Source organism: Grampus griseus (genome assembly GCF_964374135.1).
Source record: "Grampus griseus genome assembly, chromosome: 6".
In the NCBI taxonomy this organism is placed as follows: Eukaryota; Metazoa; Chordata; class Mammalia; order Artiodactyla; family Delphinidae; genus Grampus; species Grampus griseus.
Window position 1 is genome coordinate 112,422,125 of NC_139000.1, and position 21,979 is coordinate 112,444,103.

A 21,979-nucleotide genomic window follows, 5' to 3' on the forward strand; every position below is an offset into this window, starting at 1 on the left:
TACTTTAAAAGACTGTTGGACAAAAAAACATATAGAAATGTATGAAAAACAATGCAGAAAATGTTTTTATACCCTAGCACTCACAATTAGCCAAGGTTCACTTTTTAAACAAATAATGTCTCTCTGGTACTTAATTAACTCTTGGAATAGTGTCCAGGACGTGTACATGTATTTAAAACTTTTTGGCATAGCAAATGTTAGAGGACTCAGCATAATTGCACTTAATTCATCAATTATTTCTTTAACCTTCTACTTTTGAATCTCTGTCATGTCATATGGATAGTAAAACAGAGAACTGTGGGCAAGTAACAAGTTTAAACTTGGAAGTATGTTTTGGGCATCTCTCTGAAATGTGAAAAACTCTGTTCTGAGGTTCAGGGAAAGGGGCTCATGGTGTGGAATTTCAGCCTAGAGCTCCGTAGGCAGAGGGAAGAGTCCGAGTCATATTACACATTACCCTGATTCTGTCCTTTCCTGGTCATTGAAGTCTGCGCCTTTTATTTGTTGAATTTCGTGAAATTTTTGCAGACAGCACTGACGTTATTGGCACACCAGTCTTTTACAGCCTTTGTGTTTATCTTGAAAATAAGATTGAGTGGGAAATACCAGCCTTGGTCACCCTCAAGGACTTGATATAGGAAGCCACTGTTGCTCAAGCAGGTGTAGTCTCTCTTCTCTCTGGTAACGAGCGTGTGCTGCGTTGTTCACTCCAACTTCAGATGCCCCTGTGCGGGCCCTTCCTGGTCCTCAATCTCACATCCCACGTAGCTGCTCACCTCTCTGGTCGTAGCGACTGCTAATGCCTGCCACTTTACTGGGTAAAATGCTCTTTGTCTGTTTTACATATATTACTTTAAAACTGACCACTATTTAATAATATTTGAGGTAATCCATGTAACTAAATGGTTTTTCTTTATGTGTCTTCTTGCTAAATATCGCTTCCTTAAAACTATGAGAACCGCTTTTCCTTGCCCTGAGTCTTCCAGATACCTTTGCTTTCGCAGTTTTCATAACTACTAATTTCTTCTTTTCATATATTTACAAATTCTAGATCGTCTAGATTACTCTGATTATACTAATCATAAAACAAAATTTATTTTATCCTTATTACCAAGGACTCAGAACTCTTTATTTTTACTCTTTGCTTTGGGAGAAAAACCAGTTCTCAATTATGTTTAGTAAGTAGTATGGCTTAATAAGAATGTATGTACCTGAAACATAAAGACAGCTTCAAAATAACACAGCCTGTCTTGAATTATTCATCCATCAAAACTTCCCTAGCTCTGAGTATGTGAATTAATTTTTAAAATTTCTACAGTAAATGTAAAATTACCAAGAATCAGGTGCCAAAGAGGAAGAGAATATAGTTAAATATGTGATCAAGCAATCCAAAAATATGACAAATAATTGAGAATTGGCTCTTCTAGTATATATTACATCTATTAAATGATAATATGTAACTATTTCTCATTGCTGATAATGAAGAAAGCTGTGTTAACATTTTACAGGAATAAAAAGATTGACAAGGAGCATGAAATGTTAATGAAAACAAAAAGTAAAAATATCAAAAATTTTAAGGTGGACTTTTAAAATAACATTATTTCTTACTCTGTCACTGTCTATGTTTAAAGGACAGAAGTTTGACTGATGCCCAAGAAACCTCAGAAGAAATGCAAAAGACTAACAGTGCTATTTCGGTAGGTACAATTTTCAAATTTTCTCTCTCAATCATTTTACTTAATCGTATACCTATTAAAATACAACATTTTAACTGTTTCAGAGTAAGCGCGAAATACTACGTAGATTAAATCAAAATCTTAAAGCTCAAGAAGATGAAAACGGAAAGCAGAGTCACTCTGAAATCGGTGCAATAATTGTTCACGAAGACGCCAAAGAGCAGGAAAAAGAAAAATCGGTTTCATCGGATCGCAAGAAATGGGAGGCTGGAGGCCACCTGGTGATTCCTGTGGATGAATTGGCACTGGACACGTCCTTCTCTGTGACTGAAAGTGCGTATGAGTGTGCTCGTGTCCTGCCTGGTGCGGCCCGGCATGCTTAGAGGGGCTGAGAGAGGCTGGGAGGGTTTCTGTAATAGGTGAAACGTGGAGAAGACGATTCAGCTTTCACATGGCAAGGGTTTTCCACAACAGTCTGTAGTGTGAGAGCGGGAACTAGCGGCGCACGTTTAAATTGTGTTACTGTACTTTAGGCCTTTCTCCCACGTTAGAGTCACCTGTTAGCAGGGGTAGTTCTTGGTGAGAATCAGAGTAGTGAACTTCAGCAAAGACCCAGAAGGTCCTGTCGGCATTGAGCAGGGGTGTCGAGAGGGTCTCACGCAGTGATCCCTTTGCGCAGTGATGATTCCTGAGCCGCTGCCCTTTTCTCACGTTGTTCCTGGCGCTGGAGGTACAGCAGGGAACCAACAGACACACGTGCTCGCAGGGGATTCACTTTCTAAAGGGCCGGTCTGTCCAAGCTAAGTAAGTACAGTTCTACGTGAGTTTTCTGATGGACCACTTCGGTAGAATTCTTTCTTGTGTTGGAGAACAGTCCACAGGCTCCACAGCAAGCAGTTCTGTGTTGAGTCCCACTACCCGCCACACACACTCCTGAGCAGTGAGGACACCACAGTGGTTGAGACGGAGCTCCTCCCTGAGAGCAGAGCGCGTGTCAGGGCATTGGTCAGTCGCCAGGAGGTGGTTTCTGGATGGCGTGGCATGCTGAGGGCTGAGACGCATGAGCTGCCCTGAGCCCAGGACACTGGGGAGAGCCTGGTACCCTGGGGAGCCGATGCAGCTAGCGCGGATGTGAAGGTGAGAATCCCCGAAGCCTCCGGTGAGCGGGCCCAGAGCACGGAGAAGCCGCAGCTGGAGCGGACCGTGCCTGCAGAGGGCTGTGTCCACGGCCAGGTAGGAAATAGCTTAGGTTTCGCAGGCCGCGGAGACTGTGCTGCCGCTTCTCCACTCCGACACCGCTGCGCAGGAGCAGCAGCAGGCACTGTGCAGAGGCACTCGTCGGGCTGTGTTTCCAGGATGGTTTTTTTTTTTAGGGACACTGTGATTTCATAAAATTGTCTTTATATCTTCTTTCTTCTCTCCAACTTCCTCTTCTCCTTTGCTGTCTAGAGTGTTCATGATTGCTTCCTGGGGCGTTTTTATAACAACTATCGTAGAATCCTTGTCAGATCACTCTCGCATCTGTGTTACATTGCTGTCGGCTGCTAGCAGCCACCTCCCAAGAGAGTTAGGATTTTCCTGGTTCTTCTTACGCTGAGTAATTTTGACTTGTACCCTAGACACTCTGAATATTCTCTCACAAGGCTCTGGGTCTTGTTTACATCTGATGGAGAACATTGAGAGTTTTACAGTCGGCCCAGTTAGAGTCAGGTCCTGAGTTCCCATCTGCCTTTTGTGGCCTGTGCTTTCAGTATCGGCTCCTTTTTCAGAGTCTGGCAGTGCTGCTTTGACTTGTCCGGCTGTGTACCACGTGGTGACTGGTCTGGGACCTGGGTGTTCCTCGGTCTGCTGGCTCAGTTTTCAGTCTTTGATACACAACACAGGATCAGATCCACGTGTGCACAGGAGGTGAGCTCAGGTAATAGCAGTCAACTTCAGGAGGTTGCCTTCTGGAGTTCCTTTGTCTGTACTGTCTCCCCGGTGTTTTCTGTCTCTGGCCCTCTGGTCAGAAAGCTGAGGCTCTGGTTATCTCACTCTGCCCTGTGCTTGGAGCAGGGTGGCCAAGAGCCGGAGGAAACAGCCCTGCTGTCTGGGTACCACGTCTCCACCAAACAGGACGGAAACGTCCTCTCCCCAGCTTTACGGGCTCTGGGTTCTGATTACCCGTGGCAGCGCGTGGGGGCTGGAAAGGAGGCAGCGGAGGGAAGAGCGAGAGATCTCACCCTCTCTCTCTCTCCAGGCGTCAGGGTTCCCCGGCGCGGCCCTTGAGACAGAGTGGAAGGCCCCTCCTAGAGCTTCCTCTGTCCGCAGCCCAGTGCCCTCCCTTGGGTTCCTGACTGGGGAAAACGGGAGGGGGGTGGAGTGTACCACGTGCTGGGGGCGCTTTGAGGTTCTGTCTTCTTCGCCCCTCCAGCTGCTGGCTGCTGCTCAGCGTCCCGTGCAGCTGCTCCTGTGCGGGTCCTGGTCCTGAGAACTGTGTCAGTGGGGGCACGGCTGACGCGTGCTTAGTACTCCCGTCTTCCCAGGAGTCAGAACTCCTGTTATCCTTTAGACGTGTGAATACTAGGAAAAAAAGCGTTTATTGTACTTATCCATGTAGTTACCGTTTCTGCTGTTCTTAATTTCTTTGTTTAGATTTATGTATCCATGGTATCACCTTCCTTCTTTTAACATTGCTTGCAATGCAGGTGATAGATTCTTTCAACTTTTGTATATTGAAGAGTATTTTTACTTAATTTTATACCTTATTTTTAAATTAATATAGATTTAATTATATTATTTTATAAGGTTTAAATTTTTTCAAATTTAAAAATTGTGTACCTTAACTTTTAAAAGATGTCTTCTCTGGGTATAGAGTTCTAGGTTGGCAGTGTCATTTTTGAGTGCTTTAACGATGTTGCTCTGTCGTCCTTTTAATCGCGTTGTTCCCGACAAGAAATCAGATTTACCTTTGTTCCTCTCTCCATAACATGCTGTTGTTCTCTGACTGCTTTTAAGACTTGTGTCTATCACTGGTTTTGAGCAGTTGGACTGTGAAGTGCCTTACCACAGTTTTCTTCATGTTTCTTTTCCTTGGGGTTCACTGAGCATCTTGGGTCTGTGGTTTATCATTTTCATCAGATTGGAAACATCTTTTCCAATATTTCTTCAGGTATTTTCCTGTGCTGCCTCCCGGTCCTCTGGGGGCTGCAGCCTCACGTGTATCAAGTCGTCCCATAGTTCACTGATGTGCTTTTCATTGTTTAAGATTCTGTTGTTTCCTGTGCCTTTCGTTCTGGATAGTTTCAAATTCACTTACTTTTTTCTGCATTGCCTAATCTAGTATTAATCCCATCCAATGTATTTTTCATCTCAGATATTGTGGGTTTCATCTCTAGAAGTTCGATTTGGGCTTAAGTGTCTGCCATGTCTGTACTAAACATTTGATCATATGGAATACAGTTATAAAAACTTTATTAGTGTGCTTGTGTGAGAATACTAATGTCTGTCTCCATTCTGAGTCCATTTTCATTGGTTAATTTTTCTCCTTATTGTGGGTCACATTCTTCTGCTTCTTTGCATGATTGGCAATTTTTGATTGGATGCCAGACATTGTGAATTTTACCTTGATGGGTGCCAGGATTTTTGGGTTTCTGTAATTATTCTGGAGCTTTGTTCTGGAATGCAGTTAAATTAGTTGGGCTCAGTTTGATTCGTTTATGTCTGTTTTTAAGATTTGTTAGGTGAGATCAGGGCCACATTTAACTCGAGTGCAAATTCTTCCTAGCACAGAGGGAAAGCCCTCTGAGTGTCCAGTCACCACGAATTATGATATTTTCCAGTCTGGCTGCTGGGAACAAGCAGTGTTTCACGTCCTGTATTCCCTGTAGTCTCTCGGGTGGTTCTTTTCCTACCTGAGGTCGTTTCTTCACACATTACTCCCTTCAGTGCTCTGCTGAATACTCAAGGCTACCTTCTGGAAGTCTCTGGACTTCTTTTTCTTCTGCCTTAGTCTCCCAAGGGTCAGTCCCAGCTCTGTCGCCAGAACTCAGGGAGTCTGCTGGGCTCTGCCTCGGTCCCCCCCCGAGCTGCAGCTGGAAACTCCCAAGGCAGCAGGAGGGGCCGTCATAGGAGTTGTCTTGTTTGTTTCTCTTCTCCCAGGATCCATGTTCTTACCTCTTCTTATCTTACTTCTTGTCCAGTGTCTTGAGACTGATGTTTTATATATTTTGTCCAGTTGTTTCGGTTATCCAGGCAATAGCATAACTCTGGTCACCCTGTTCTATCTTACTGGGAGTGGACGTACTTGAGACCAGTTTTTAGAGGCTGTTGCACTCATCTAGACAAAAACTGAAGACCTTAACTGAGAGATAATAAAAGCGGACATATGTAAGAGACTCTCGAGGACAGACTTGTAAGGGCTTCAAGGGAAACTCTTCTACAGGTTTGTCAGGGCAAGAACTTTGATAAGCAGATGAGGAAGCATCAGAGTTAGGAAAACTGAGAGTGTGGTATAGATTTACAAGAAAAATAGACAGCAGCAAGACAAGGGCTAGAATATCTGCACTGAGTTTGTCGGTAGAGGCATGGTGACCTTGATGAAAGCAGCGTTGCTACAGGGCTAGGGGCAGAAACAGAATCCAGGGATTAAGGAGCGCATGGCAACTGAGGAAGGAGCCTCTTCCAGAAGCTAAGCTGTGAGGAGAAGAGAGATGAGGGTGGTGCCGGGTGGTGGAACCTTAAGGAAAAGAGCCTTGAGGATAAAAGTGCATCCCCGCACCCATTTTAGTACCTGCCTGACCTTGGTCACAGTGCACGTTGGAACCCAGCGTCCCTTCCGGTGCCTGCGCCGGTGCCCCGTGGCCCCCCTGCCTCTCACTCTGTCCCTTCTGCCTTTGTGAGGCTCCCTTCCCGCCGCTGGCACCCAGCTGCTCTTTGTACTTCACAGCCCTCCTCCCCTCTCCTCTTTCCCAAGCCCTTTGCACGGCGGCCTCCGTTACTTCATTCGGACCCATTTCTGAAGCCCTCCTTGTAGCAGAGCTCTTCACAGTATTGTCTGTGTACAGCTGGTGCTGGCTCCACACTTTTCCCCCACCCCCTTCACCCCTTTTCCCACTCACCTCCTTTAGATTGCTTTAGCACCTTTATCCAACACCGCGTGGCTGTAAGTTATGGGTTGGTTCCGGGTTCTTTACCCTTCTTAACTATCCTTTTAAAAATTGTTCCTTTTTGGTAATCATTTTCCCTGAACAAAACTGAAATCACCTGCTAATCTGCAGATATTTACTTTCATGGACTAGTACACAAAAATTTGTATCAACATGTATTTGGTCACCTTTGAAAGTTTATATGACTTACACTCTATAATAATATCCTGTCTGTTACTGCTAGGTGCCTATATGCTTCATGTATTATCATCAAATGTTCTAAAGACTCAAACTTCAGTAGGTCCTTTTCTGGCTTTTGCTTTGCTAAATTTTAGTAAAAAGGTTTACCCCAAACAATTATTGTCAAAAAGAAAGTGTCAGTGGCCTACATACGCTAAATAAGGTAAAACAAATTTTCTTAGAAATACTTTTCTCTACTTTTAATCCATATGCACGTTTATTTTAGGATTTTTTTTTCTATTCTCTTCAGTGAAATTTATAGAAGCAAAATATTAATTCATATTTTATCTATTTATGTACTACCCCAAGTTATTCTTAATTATCTTAGGTTTAAAAAATTTTTTTTTCTCAAATAAAAACTTTACATAAACATTTACGTTTTTTTCCATTTTTATATTCCCTAAAACTAGAGTTTAATTCATAAGTGTTTTAAAAGGCAACTTTAGATATATTTATTAGTAGTAGTATTAGTTGCTTTTGTTTTTTTTTTCTATCATTTATTATTCATTCCCTGAAAGTCCTTTTTTTGGGTTTTGTTTTGTTTTTTTATGTTGATGACTATTTATTATTTTTTTAATTTAATTTTTATTTTATATTGGAATATAGTTGATTTACAGTGTTCTATTAGTTTCAGGTTTACAGCAAAGTGAATCAGTTGTACATATGCTTATATCCACTTTTTTTAAGATTCTTTTCCTATACGGGTCTTTACAGAGTATTGAGTAGAGTTCCCTGTGCTGTACAGTAGGCCCTTGTTGTTTACCTATTTTATGTATAGTAGTGTGTTTATGTTACTCCCAAACTACTAATGTATCCCTCCCCCCCACCTTTCCCTTTTGGTAACCATAAGTTTGTTTTTGAAGTCTGTAAGTCTGTTTCTGTTTTGTAAATAAGTTCATTTGTACCATTGTTTTAGGTTCCACATGTAAGTGATATCATGTGATATTTGTCTTTCTCTGTCTGACTTCACTTAGTTCGATAATCTCTAGGTCCATTTTTAAGCACCATCGTTATATTCTCTATGTGATGTAACCTTTTTTTCCTGTGAAGCACTCAGTTGGATAGAAGATCTTAAATCTGCCTTAAGATTTTTTTTTTTATCTTTTTCTTCTAGAACGTACAGTGGGAGAGGTTATTAAATTAGATCCTGGCGGATCTCCAAGAAAAGTCTGGGGGAAAAGTCCTATAGATTCTGTTCTAAAGGTACTTGGAGAAGCTGAACTACAACTTCAGACAGAACTATTGGAAAATACAACTATTAGAAGTGGTAAGCAGAGAAACTAGTTGTTTTTCTATACTAGAAAGAATATTAAAAATGGAATTGTATTTTTAAAGATGTGTCTATTTTAAATGAATTGTTTGTAATAGACTACCTTTTGTTATAATAATTTTCTAGTTAGCTGGAGAATGGTTGCATTTTCTGGGGAGTTGTCTCAAATGGTAGTCTTGAGTTTTGATCTGAAGTAACCTGGGTGGGATCTAAAAATAAAGGAAGAGGAAATGTATATGGGAGAGGGGGAGCCGGAAAAATAGAGCAGTCAGAATGCTGTTTGACATGAAGAAAGATGGAGTAGCAGTGCGTCGAGATGAGTGGTGTATGTTTAATGGGGATTCAGGAGTCGAGTGGACTGAAGGACTAAAAGATATTGTCGTAGGTACGGCAGGCGTTATGCTAGGCCTGGGGAGATGAGTTGCTGTGAGGCAAGAGGAACACGCTTGTGGTCCATGAGTGTGGTGGGTCTCAGTGTTACAGCTACGCAGAGGAGAGTGCTCCTGTTATCAAACAAGTGTTTTAGGAGTTAACAGCTTATTCAAACCAAGAGGGAGTCGAAGGTGGAAGTTGTGTCAAGGCTTGAATGTGTGTGTATTTCACTTCTCTGTGGGTTTATGCTCACTCCCACCCTCACTTTCTTTTTATCTGCCTCTCCTTAAAGCTTGGAGTGAAACTTATATCCAAAACTGACAGAAGAATAACCTGGGAGGTGAAGCTACTCACATTGTGTAAAGAGGAATTAGCCAGATGCTGACAATTAGCTATGGAAATGAACCTACATACTTATTACAGAAGTAGCAGAAGTAGGTTGTTCTTTCCTTATTAAGAGTGAGCCTTCCAGCCACTAATCATTATAGCATTTCTTTAATATTAAAGGGAAAAAAACCAATTTGAACAAAGTATATAAAATCATTTGTTTGAAAAAAGGGCAAGTACATGAGTGTGTATATTTGTAATCAGTTTGTTCACACTCTTGGGTCTGGAAGTTGTGCTGTTGATGCCAAATAACAATCACAACCAAAAATACAATAGTAGTAACAAATTCCTACACCTCAGTCTGAGCCTGTTCTCAAATGCTCCAGGCGTTATTTAGAAAGAAGTACCTCCAGGCTAAAACATTTCAAAAATAATAAAAATTTCAGATTATTTGGTAGTCTAAAAGTCCTAAATATGTTCAGTCCCATTAGAACTATTACATTTAAATTCAGATTCCTCTTATGTAAAATTTTTATTGCTTAAATAAATGTAATAATGGTCTATGGTAAGAGTTAGGCAGTGTGAAAGCAAGACTTTCCTTCTCCATATAAATAGTCCATCTACATAGAATTGGAACTGAGTTTTTTTTTATGATTTGTCTTTTTAAAAAATCATATTTACCAACTATTGAATACTTATTACCTGTGCATACTATTATGTGTTTGGTGGTAAAGCTACAAAGCGTAAAAGATGGTCGTTGCTCTCAGAAGGCAGACACAAATCATAACAAATAAAGGGTAATGTTTCATGAAAAGGGCAAGAATAGAAGTACCCACAAAATTAAGAGGTAGTGCAGAGATGTTTATGTAATTGACTTTATCTGTGAGAGTGGAAGGCTTCCAGGCGCTGTCATCTGCCGTCTTTAAAATTTTTCTTCTAACTACATTTACCTACAAGAACATGCTCTGTGCTGAAATTTTAAGACAGAGAAGTTGCACTTGTTAGCATCACGGAGATCACATGTGGCAGAGTGTGTGTCAGAGGTGTCGCCTATGAGACGGTGTGGGCCCACAGCTGAGGAGGCTCTGGGTTATCAGTACTGTCCTGTGTCATTGATGGTGCTGGGCTTTTTGGGTCAGGGGAAGCCACAGAGAGAACAGGTGCTTTTGAGCTGGGCCAAAGATAGAAAAGAGCCCACTGGGTAGTTAGGGGAGAGGACGAAATTCTAGGCAATTTGCAAAGATGCAAAGGTTTTAACGTGTGTGAGAGCCATCTTCATGTCGTGGAAAGAAAGTTCTGGTTTCATCACTTGCCAGCAACCATGGGGCAAATTCCTCTGACTTTGACTTCCAGGTGCTCGGTGTGTAGAGTGGAAACACTGCCATTCAGGACTGTTTTGTGGATTAAATGACAAACAGGATGGACTTGTGTTGTCTTTAGTCTTCCAATCCTTATGTCAATGTCTCTTTCATCATTTTGATTGTTGAAGCTCTTTTGTGATAGATTCCTTGGGAGGAGCTCATGTGAACAATGCAGCCAAAGATTTTGCATGTTCATAAGTTTGTGTGAAGACTTTCTTCTTGAAGGTAGGTTTGGCTAAATGTAAATCCTTGACTTACATTTCCTTTCCTTGAATGTCTTTACTGGATAACAGTATAGTATTGTGACTTAAGGCATAGCTGTCAGGAAGTCTGGTGACAATCTTACTTTCTTTTCCTTTTAAATGACTTGGTCTTTTTGTTTGGATACTCAACGGATATCTTTTTCCTTAAAATCCAACTTCTTAAAATATATTTTGTTGTTGGTTTTTTGTTTTTGTTTTTTTAGTACATGGTTGGTTGGTTTCTTTTCATAGACTTTTGTTTTAGAGTATTTTGGGGTTCACAGCTAAATTCAGCAGCAAGTACAGAGAGTTCCCATATACCCCCTTCTTCCACATATGCAGAGCCTCCCTAACCATCACTCCCCACCAAGAGTGGTGCATGTGTTACACTTGATGAATCGACACCGACACATTATTATCACCCTACTCCATAGTGTACCTTAGGGGTTTAGTCTTGCTGTTGTACTTTCTGTGGAGTTTGACAAATATTTACTGACCTTTATCCGCCGTTTCAGTATCATACAGAATAGTTTCCTGCCCTAAAAAATCCCTGTGTTCTACCTGACTATCCCTTCCTTCTCCCAACCTCCTAGCAACCATTGATCATTATACTGTCTCCATAGTTCTGCCTTTTCCAGAATGTCATATGGTTGGAATCACACAGTGTATAGCCTTTTCAGACTGACTTCTGTCACTTAGCAGTATGCATTTAAGTTTTCTCCATGCCTTTTCCTGGCTTGACAGCTCATTTCTTTTTAGTGCTGAATAATATTCCATTGTATAGATATACCACAGTTTGTCAATAAAGGTTATTTAATAGGTTGTTCACCTATTGAAGAATATCTTGGTTGTTTCCAGGTTTTGGCAATTATGAATAAAACTGCTGTAAACATCTGTGTTCAGGTTTCTGTGTAGACATAAGATTCCAACTCATCCTGAGTATATGCCAGGGAGCCCAATTGTGATTGTATGGAGTAAGAGTATATTTAGTTGTGTAAGAAACCACCAAACTGTCTTCCAAAGTGGCTGTGCCATTTTGCGTTCCCACCCATGTGGACTGAGAGTTCCTGTTGCTCCACATCGTTCAGCAGCATTTGTTGTTGTCACTGCTGTGGGTTTTAGCCACCATTGTAGGTGTGCAGTGGTGTTACCTTGTTTTAATTTGCAGTTCCCTTATGGCATACGATGTGGAACATTTTTTCATAGGCTTCATTGCCTTTTGTGTCTTCTTTGGTAAGGTGTCTGTTCAGATCTTTGGTGCATTTTTTAATTCGGTTTGTTTTTGTTTGGATTTGATTTTTTAAATTCTTTTTGGTAACTAAGGTGATGGATTTTTTTTAATATAAATTTATTTATGTACTTATTTATTTTTGGCTCTGTTGGGTCTTTGTTGCTGCATGCAGGCTTTCTCTTGTTGTGGCGAGTGGGGGCTACCCTTCATTGTGGTGGGTGGGCTTCTCATTGCAGTGGCTTCTCTTGTTGCAGAGCTTGGGCTCTAGGCATGTGGGCTTCAGTAGTTGTGGCTCATAGGCTCTAGAGCACAGGCTCAGCAGTTGTGGCGCACGGGCTTAGTTGCTCCGTGGCATGTGGGATCCTCCTGGACCAGGGCTCAAACCTATGTCCCCTGCACTGGCAGGTGGATTCCCAACCACTGCACCACCAGGGAAGTCCTGGGTTGTTTTCTTATTTTTGTTCTGAGAGTTTTTTATGTATTTTGATTAACAGTCCTTTGTTTTTATTTCATTTGTAAATACATTCTCCCAGTCTGTGGCTTGTCTTCTCATTCTTCTGACAATGTCTTTCACAGCAAAAGTTTTTTAAGATAAATGAAATTAGCTTATTAAATGTCTTTCATGGATTATGCCTTTGGTGTTGTATCTAAAAAGTCATTGCCAAACCCAAGGTCACCTGGATTTTCTCCTCTGTTATCTTCTAGGAGTTTTATAGTTTTGAGTTTTACATTTAGGTCTGTAATCAATTGTGAGTTAATATTTGTGAAAAGTGTAAAGTTGTTTATTTGCCTGTGGATGTCCAGCTGTTTCAGCACCGTTTGTTGCTAAGAAGACTGTCCTTTCTCCTTTGAATTGCCTTTGCTCCTTTGTTAAATGTTAGTTGACTGTACTTCTGGGCTCTCTGCTTGTTCCATTGATTTGTTTGCTGTTCTTTCATTAGTATCACACTATCTTGATTACTGTAGCTTTTAGTAAGTCTTGAAGTTGGGAAGTGTTACTTCTCCAGCTTTGTTTTTCTCCTTCAATGCTGTGTTGACTAATCTGGATTTTTGCATCTTTATGTAAACTTCAGAATCAGTTTGTCGATATCCACATAATAACTTGCTGGGATTTTAATTGGAATTGCATTGAATCCATGTATCAAGTCAGGAAGAACTGGCATCTTGACAGTATTGAGTCTTCCTATCCATGAACATGGAATATGTCTTCATTTGCTTAGTTATTCTTTGATCTTTTTCATTAGAGTTTTGTAGTTTTCTTCATCATGGTATGTTTTTTAATATGTAGTTTCCAGTCTTTTTTAGGAAAGTATTCTTGAATTATAGTTTTTTGAGTTCTTTATTCTGTTCCTTAAGTCTACTTCAGGGACTTCTAGGTATATTTTGGATTTTTTTTTTTTTTTTTTTGCGGTACGCGGGCCTCTCACTGTTGTGGCCTCTCCCGTTGCAGAGCACAGGCTCCGGACGCGCAGGCTCAGCGGCCATGGCTCACGGGCCCAGCCGCTCCGCGGCTCGTGGGATCTTCCCGGACCAGGGCACAAACTCGTGTCCCCTGCATCGGCAGGCGGACTCTCAACCACTGTGCCACCAGGGAAGCTCCTCTTGAATCCTTTTTGTCAATTATTTTCTTTAATTAAAATTTTTTTCTCCTATTTACCTTACATATCTCTTAAGAAATTGTGTGTTTTGCTTATATGATCTTGTGTTTTTTCTAGAATCTTTATTTTTCAGGTTTTTTTCCTTCTTTTCTAATCTTTCCTGAGCTCTATCAACTGCCTCATTTCAGATTCTTTTCTCACTGTAATTGTATTATATTGCAATTTATATTTTTTTGTTGTTCTCTTATATCTTCTACCATGTTCCTCGTTTTTCTAGTTGATTTTTGAGTAGTAGGTTATAATTTTAATTTGTTTCATGGATTTTTATTATCTCTGGCCCACAGAGGACACTTGGCATTGTCTGGAGACTTTTTGGTTGTCACTGATAAGGTTACTACAGGTATCTAGAGGCCACACAGAGTGCATATTGTAACAGGTGTTCGCCCAAAACAAAGAATTATCTGACCCAATAGTGCCAAAGTTGGGAAACACATCTATGAGGACATTATTCTACTTCTTCCTTTTTTAAAAAAAAAATAATTAATTAATTTGGTTGCAAGGGCTCTTAGTTACGGCAGGCCGGCTCCTTAGTTGTAGCTCCAGGGCTCCTTAGTTGCGGCATGCGAACTCTTAGTTGCGGCATGCATGTGGGATCTAGTTCCCTGACCAGGGATCGAACCCTGGTCCCCTGCATTGGGAGCACAGAGCCTTATCCACTGTGCCACCAGAGAAGTCCTCCTATTCTACTTCTTATTCTTTTTTTTTTCTGACAGTAACTTTGTATAGAATTTAACAGTGATCCTTTTATGTTACTTATTTTCATGTGAAATTAGATTTGCTAAAATTTTAGGAAGGAAGAGTGGGTAAAAGTAGCCTTTCTAACTTCATAACTTGAGCTTCCTCTTCTGTTATTTTTATGACATGTTTAAAAACCATCTCTTCTGTCTTTGCTCCTTTCCCCCTCTTTTCTCTGTCCTTTGTTTCTGCACAGATCAATTTGAATTTTCTTTCCAGCGATTTCTCCTCAATGTGGGGCTTTGATCTCGAAGGGAGCTTCAGGTGGTTAGTTTCGAGAATTCTTAGGAGCAGACTGCCCCACACTTTTTGACTTCCCCATTGGTCCTTCCTTTTAAATGAAAATTGGAATGTGTAAAAACACTTCCTGTTTTGGCTACTCTCCTTAAATTGGCCCATTGTGCTTGCCTGTGAATACTTGCTGGCTTTTGGGGGTTCTCCTGATCTGGGGTCTATCGGGTGCCCCATTGTTTCCCTCTGCTTTCATTTGCACAGATGCTATTGCCACCTGAGTCTGGAGCTGACTGTGATTTGTCCCTGTTCACATGTGTTTTGGGGGTTGCGAGGTCACCTAGATTTGCTTTAGATGTTATTTGTGGGTGTTTGCTTCTCTTGGTTTTGTCTGTTTTGTGGAGGGGTTCAGGGAAATTAAAAAAAAAACAAAACAAAAAAAACTATGTTCTTTGCTATCTTGCCAGAATTTCTCTATTTGGCTTTAAATATATATATATATATATATATTTTTTTTTTTTTTACATCTTTATTGGAGTATAATTGCTTTACAGTGGTGTGCTAGTTTCTGCTTTGTAACAAAGTGAATCAGTTATACATATACATATGTTCCCATATCTCTTTGGCTTTAAATATTTAAGCCATGGAGGATGTTCTCTAAAACTTTTTGTTGAATTTGACTATTCTTCCCTTCTTAACATGTAACACCTATACTCTCTACCCAAGAAAATAATTCATGAGGGAAGTTTGCCTATAATTTTCCTTTTTTGTAAAGTGCTTATAGTGGTTTGGAATTAAGGTTTTCCTGACTTATGAAACAAGGTGGGAAATGTCGACTGAAAAAAAAAAAAAAAAAAACCGAAAAGTTGAGAATTATGTTTTATTTGGTGAACCAAACTGAGGACTTAAACCCAGGACACAGCATCTCAGACAGCTCCGAGGGGCTGCTCCAAAGAGGTAATGGAGGAACTAGGATATATAGGGGGTTTTGCAACAAACACCAGGTAGTCAGAACTTCAAAAGATTGCTGTTAATTCAAGAAAACCAGACATCTCAAGTTAAGGAATTAATAAGCACTCTTCTATGTATGGGAGGATGCAAGAGTCTGGGCTCACTGAAATAATTATTTTTGATATTTTCCTTTAGATATGCACCTCAGCTGTGTGGGGCCAGAATCCTGTGTTTTCTCATGCTGAGTCCCCTCAGGGTGCACCATTGGGGAGGGGGGCGGAGGGGGATGGGGAGTGGCTGCAGCAGTGACTTTTTGATGGGGGGAGTATCCTGTTTCTATCCTGAGTCTCCTCAGGGCTCACCTTTGGGGCAGCTGTAATGTGATGGCTACTTTGTTTATCGATATGGCAGGCAGCATTTATTATTGACAGAAACATTCCCATTTTGACTATATTCTGGAAAACTTTGTGAAAGATTCGTATTATTTTTTCCTTAAGTATTTGGAAGAATTCACCTGTGAAGCCATCTGGACTTGGTGTTTTCTCTGTGGGAAGATTTAAATCATAAACTTAATTTATGTTGTGATTTCTTTTGTGTCGGTGGACCATTTGCAAGTGTTTTGCATTTAATTTCCTAACATTTGGGGGTTTTTCTAGTCATCTTTCTGTTGTTGCTTTGTAGCCTGTGTTGTGGTTACAGAACATCATAGTGTACATGATTTCAGTCCTTTGAAATGTTTGGTACTTGCTTTCTTGCCCAACTTATGGTCTATTTTGTAAATGTTTCATATGCATTTGCAAGGAATATGTATTTCACAGTTACTGTATTTATGTATGTATTGGGTTGGCCAAAAATTGCCTTTGGTTTTTACATAAAAATGAAAGACACATTTTTCATTTTCGCCAAGAGTTTTATTGAACAACCTATTCACCCTTTTGTTCCATTACCTTCTGCCGTTTTTCAGGCAACTTCATAATTCCATGTTCCCAAAACTTTTTATCTTTTTGAGCAAAGGACTGTTCCAGGTGCCTTTTACAGTTTTCCAGGGAATTGAAATTTTTTTCATTATGAGAATTCTGTAAAGACCGAAATAAATGTAAATCCGAAGGTGCAGTGCCTGGTGAATATGGTGGATGAATGAGAACTTCCCAGCCAAGCTGTACAGTTTTTGCCTGGTCATCAAAGACACATGCGGTCTTGCATTGTCCTGATGGAAGATTGTGCGTTTTCTGTTGATGAATTCTGGGCGCTTTTTGTTGAGTGCTGCTTTCAGTTGGTCTAATTGGGAGCAGTACTTGTTGGAATTATTCATTTGGTTTTCTGGAAGGATCTCATAATAGAGGACTCCCTTCCAATCCCACCGTATACACAACATCACCTTCTTTGGATGAAGACCAGCCTTTGGTGTGGTTGGTGGTGGCTCATTTCACTTGCCCCACGATCTCTTCTGTTCCACATTATTGTATAGTATCCACTTGTCATTGCCCGTCACAATTTGTTTTAAAAACGGAACATTTTCATTACGTTTAAGAAGAGAATCACATGCGGAAGTATAGTCAAGAAGGCTTTTTTTAGCTTAACTTACTTACATGGAACCCAAACATCAAAGCAGTTCACGTAACCAAGCTGGTGCAAATGATTTTCAGTGCTTGATTTGTATATTTTGAGTATGTCTGCTATCTCCCACATGGTATAACGTTAATTGTTCTCAGTTAATGTCTGGATTTGATCGCTGTCAACTTCAACTGGGCTACCCGACCGTGGAGCATCGTCCAGCGAGAAATCTCCAGGACGAAACTTCTCAAACCACTTTTGACACATTCGATCAGTCACAGCACCTTCTCCATACACTGCACAAATCTTTTTTTGCATTTCAGTTGAGTTTTTACCTTTCTTGAAATAATAAAGCCTAACATGCCGAAAATGTTGCTTTTTTTCCTTCCATCTTCAATATTAAAATTGCTACACAAAAATTCACCAATTTGTTAAGTCTATTTTTATTTTTTATTTTATTTATTTATTTTTTTGCTTGAGTAATGCTTGTGGAGTTAAATTTTTTTAACATCTTTATTGGAGTATAATTGCTTTACAATGTTGTGTTAGTTTCTGCTGTATAACAAAGTAAATCAGCTATATGTATACATATATCCCCATATCCCCTCCCTCATGAGCCTCCCTCCCATCCTCCCTATCCCACCCCTCTAGGTGGACACAAAGCACTGAGCTGATCTCCCTGTGCTATGCAGCTGCTTCCCACTAGCTATCTATTTTACATTTGGTAGTGTATATATGTCCATGCCACTCTCTCACTTCGTCCCAGCTTACCCTTCCCCCTCCCCATGTCCTCAAGTCCACTCTCTACATCTGCGTCTTTATTCCTGTCCTGCCCCTAGGTTCTTTTTTTTTTTTTTTTTTTTTTTTTTAGATTCCATATATATGTGTTAGCATACGGTATTTGTTTTTCTCTTTCTGACTTATTTTACTCTGTATGACAGACTCTAGGTCCATCCACCTCACTACAAATAAATCAATTTTGTTTCTTTTCATGGCTGAGTAATATTCCATTGTATATATGTGCCACATCTTCTTTAGCCATTCATCTGTCAATGTAGGTCCTTTTTTTTAAAATGCACGCTGATGTGATAGCTGTCACATGCAATCTAACAAAATTGTTTCGAATGAAGTTAAAGACAATTAAGTGCTACTAGAGCCATCTTACGGGAAAAAAATGAACGAACCTTTTGGCCCACCCAATATATTCTGTATTGTTTAATCATGATGTTTAAATCTCCTGTATTTTTAACTGATTATTTGTCTGCTTGTTGTATCAGGTACTGAGTGAAGAGCATTAATATCTCCATGTGTATGTGTGGAATTTTTCATTTTCTCCTTTTAAGTCTATCAATTTTTGATATTTATGCTTTGAAGCTAAGTTATTTAGTGCATAGCAACTTAAGTTGTTGCCTTAAAGTATTTAGATCATTGCATTGGTCAGTTTGTGCATCTTCCTGCTGCCCTGACCATTTATTGTTATGACATGTCCATTTTTATCTCTAGTAACATTACTTCCTTTAAAGGCTGCTTTAGGTCCTATTATAGAGCTACACCAGCAAGCATTCTTTTGGTTAATGTTTCCTTAGTATATCTTTTTCTGTAGCCTTTTCTTTCATTTTCTCTGACTCTTTATGTTTAAATGTGTCTCTTCTCTGAAATCTAGCCCCACAGTCTTTGTCTTTTTTTCAGAGAGTTTAATTTATTTACATATAATGTAATTACTGATTTGCTTTGACTTAGCCTGTGTATATATTTGTCCCTATATTTTTTTATTTGTCCCATTTGTTCTTTGTTTCTTTCTTTTTTTTTTTTTTTTGTGGTACGCGGGCCTCTCACTGTTGTGGCCTCTCCCGTTGCGGAGCACAGGCTCCGGACGCGCAGGCTCAGCGGCCATGGCTCACGGGCCCAGCTGCTCCACGGCATGTGGGATCTTCCCGGACTGGAGCATGAACCCGTGTCCCCTGCATCGGCAGGCGGACTCTCAACCACTGCGCCACCAGGGAAGTGCTGTTCTGCTTTTTTACATTTTCTCCTTTTTGCTTCAGTCTGTTTAAATCTGTTGAGCCCTTTAGCATTTCACTGATTCTGTCTTCTGGTCTCTCTAACCTGTTAAAGAAATCCAGTGGGTTCCTAATATGATACTGTGTTTTTCAGTTCTAGGATGTCCATTTCATGTTTTTTATAGATTACAGTTTTCTGTTGAAAGTATTTATGGATTTGTCCATTTGGCCCATCTCTATTTTCTTGACCATATTAATCACTTATTTTAAGGTCCCTCCTTGAGAAATCTCATAACTGAGTCATGCAGGTCTGTTTCTGTTGTTAGCTAGATCTGTTCTATTTCTGTTGCCTCTTTTTCTTGGTTTTCAGTCATTTTTTCCTGTTTCTTTGTTATAAACCATGCTTTATATCATAGAGCAATGAACTTTTTCTATAAATTGTTAGATTGTAAATATTCTAGGCTTTGTGAGCCCATATATGCATATTCTTCTTTTAAAAATTTTCTACAGCCCTTAAAAATGTAAAAGTTTTTCGTAACTTGTAGGCTGTACAAAACCACAGCTCAGGTTAGAATTTTTGTACCTGAGTTTTACAGTATTTGATTGGATGCCAGACATTGTGGAGGAAAAATTTAATAGCCTCTGGGTAATGTTATCTTTCTTCAAAGAAGATTAAGTTTTCTTCTTAAAACTAAATAATGCCAGCAGATTACCTTGATACTGTTGAAGTTAGTTGTGGCCTGTTTGTTTCCAGGTGGTAGCTCTTGTTCCTACGCCTTGATCTGCCTGAGACCTCCTCTCAGTGCTGATGGTGTTTGTTCACCATGCCCTCCGCATTCCTGGGACCCGATCTCTACTCTCCCTCCCAGCACCATCCAGATGCTCATCTTTGCCCAGCACGTCACCCTCCTGGCTGCTGATTTGTGCTGGTTTTCCCAGAGTGTTGCTTGTGAATGAATGCATAGTTTAGGAGTTAACCGAAAATAGAGGGGATTTTTTTGTTGTGCTGAGGGGAACTTTTTGGTGATTTTTTTCTTTGCATTCTGGGTCACTTTGTAGCCGCAGACTTATTATCCCAGTAAGAGTTGCCTTCTGCCTGTGCTGGATTTAGGAAGTGCCCGCAGGGAAGCTGGGATGGAGTGGAGCTCACCCTAGTGTTTGCTGCTGTCAGTCGCGGCCCAGTGCGCCCTGCCTGCATCACTTACTCGCCAGTGCTTCCAAATAGTTTTTTCAATATTTTTTGTTGTTGTTCATCATTTATATTTATTTTCAGTGAGCAATTAATCCAATATGAGTTACATTGTCATGGCCAGGAAAACAAGTCCCTACATTTTTTTAAACTAACTTTTTTTTCCCTTGACTATAATAGTATATTTTCATTGTAAAACATGAGAAAATACCAAAAACTGTGCTGTAGAAAATTGAAATTACCTAGAACCTTGCTACCTAGAGATTATGTTCCTGTTAATCACATAAATTTTGTTTTTATTTAAAAATCTAGTTCTCTTGTTATAAAAGTAATCTGTACACATAATTAAAAATGCCAAGTAGCTCTGGAAGTCTTTTACAAAAAACTGTAGTTCTTAGACCTCACTCATCACCTTATTTTCTGCTTCCCAAAGTCAGCCACTTACAGTTCTTTTAACTATTTGTTTTCTTATTTATCAACATAATTATAAATCATATACCTATACTATTACTTCTTGATTTTTAAAAGTGTTTATTATTATTTTAGTTTTAGACATTATCTGTGGACTTCCTACTTTGGAAGATAAGAATTTAGCTGCCTTTCCTCCATCTGTTTTTTTTCCCCTGATCTCACCATATACAACTGTACTTCCTATCCCCAGATCCTCCAAATATACTTGTAATTTTGGTGAAATCATTGTACAGTGTTGGTATTACCTTGACCATGTATATTCTAATCAAAGCTGTGGTAATTGTACCATGACTACTTTTCTTTCTTGCACAATATTTTGTTTTCCCTTTAGTGAATAATTGCTTTGTTTTTCACAAACTTATTTCTAGTTTGTTGCCAGACTCTTCCCTACATATGTTTATCTCTTCTCAGATCGTCCATATACATTAGGTATTATATGGGTCTAATCTTCGAACCATTTCTTTGGAATCCCCTCTGACCTGCTCCAAACCAGACGAGTTTTTCCTTTGACCTGCTGGAAGGATGTCATCCTGGCCTCTCCCCTAACCTGATGTTAGATCTCTTATTGTCTGGAGTCCATGGCTTCTTTTTTCTTGATATATTCCCCCATTTTACTGGCATCTATGGGACAAGGTGTGTGTGTGTGTGTGTGTGTGTGTGTGTGTGTGTGTGTGTGTGTGTGTGTGTGTGTGTGTGTGTGTGTGTGTGTGTGTGTGTGTGTGTGTGTGTGTGTGTGTGTGTGTCAGAAATTGCTGCTGTCCTGCGGTGTCCAATCTTCCCTCCTTCCTTTTTAGTACTGGCGTCTCCCCATGCCCCCACGCCCACTTTGGATTTGGGTTGGCGCATGGCTGCCTAGGCAGAGACATCATTTCCCAGCTTCCTTTTGCAGCTGGGTGTGGCCGTGGGAATAGGTTGTATCCAGAGTAAAATAGCCGTTCATATGACTTTTAATTCTTTTTCCAGCTTTATTGAGTTATGATTGACAAATTTTAAAAATTATATATATTTAAGGTTTACAAAATGGTGTTTTGTCATAAGTATACCTCGTGTAATGATCACCACGATCAAACCAATGAACATGCCCATCACCTCACATAGTTAGCATTTTGTGTGTGTGATGCGAACACTTAAGATTTACTTTCTTACCAAATTTCAAGTGTACTATACATTATTGGCAACGGTAATTAACCATGCTGTGTATTCGATCTCTAGAAGTTTATGCATCTTATGACTGAAGGTTTGTACCCTTTGCTAACATCTCTGCATTTTTCCCACCTCCCAGCCCCCGGCAACCACCATTCTACTGTCTGTTTCTGAGTTTGACTTTTTTAGATTCCAGTCATAA

General features: G+C 40.1%; 1 protein-coding gene across 6 annotated transcripts in view; it reads left to right on the forward strand.

The window, feature by feature from the left end:
- NEK1 (NIMA related kinase 1) overlaps positions 1-21,979 on the forward strand; it is a 212,661-nt gene that overhangs the window by 146,737 nt on the left and 43,945 nt on the right. For 5 of the 6 annotated variants that reach the window (XM_082657164.1, XM_082657161.1, XM_082657163.1 and 2 more), the window contains 3 exons: positions 1,632-1,697; positions 1,781-2,009; positions 8,157-8,309. In XM_082657164.1, the coding sequence (XP_082513290.1) occupies positions 1,632-1,697; positions 1,781-2,009; positions 8,157-8,309 (448 nt within the window). Of the gene's footprint in view, positions 1-719; positions 819-1,631; positions 1,698-1,780; positions 2,010-8,156; positions 8,310-21,979 lie in introns of those variants that run through there. The other variant, XR_014296918.1, reaches the window with a different exon arrangement.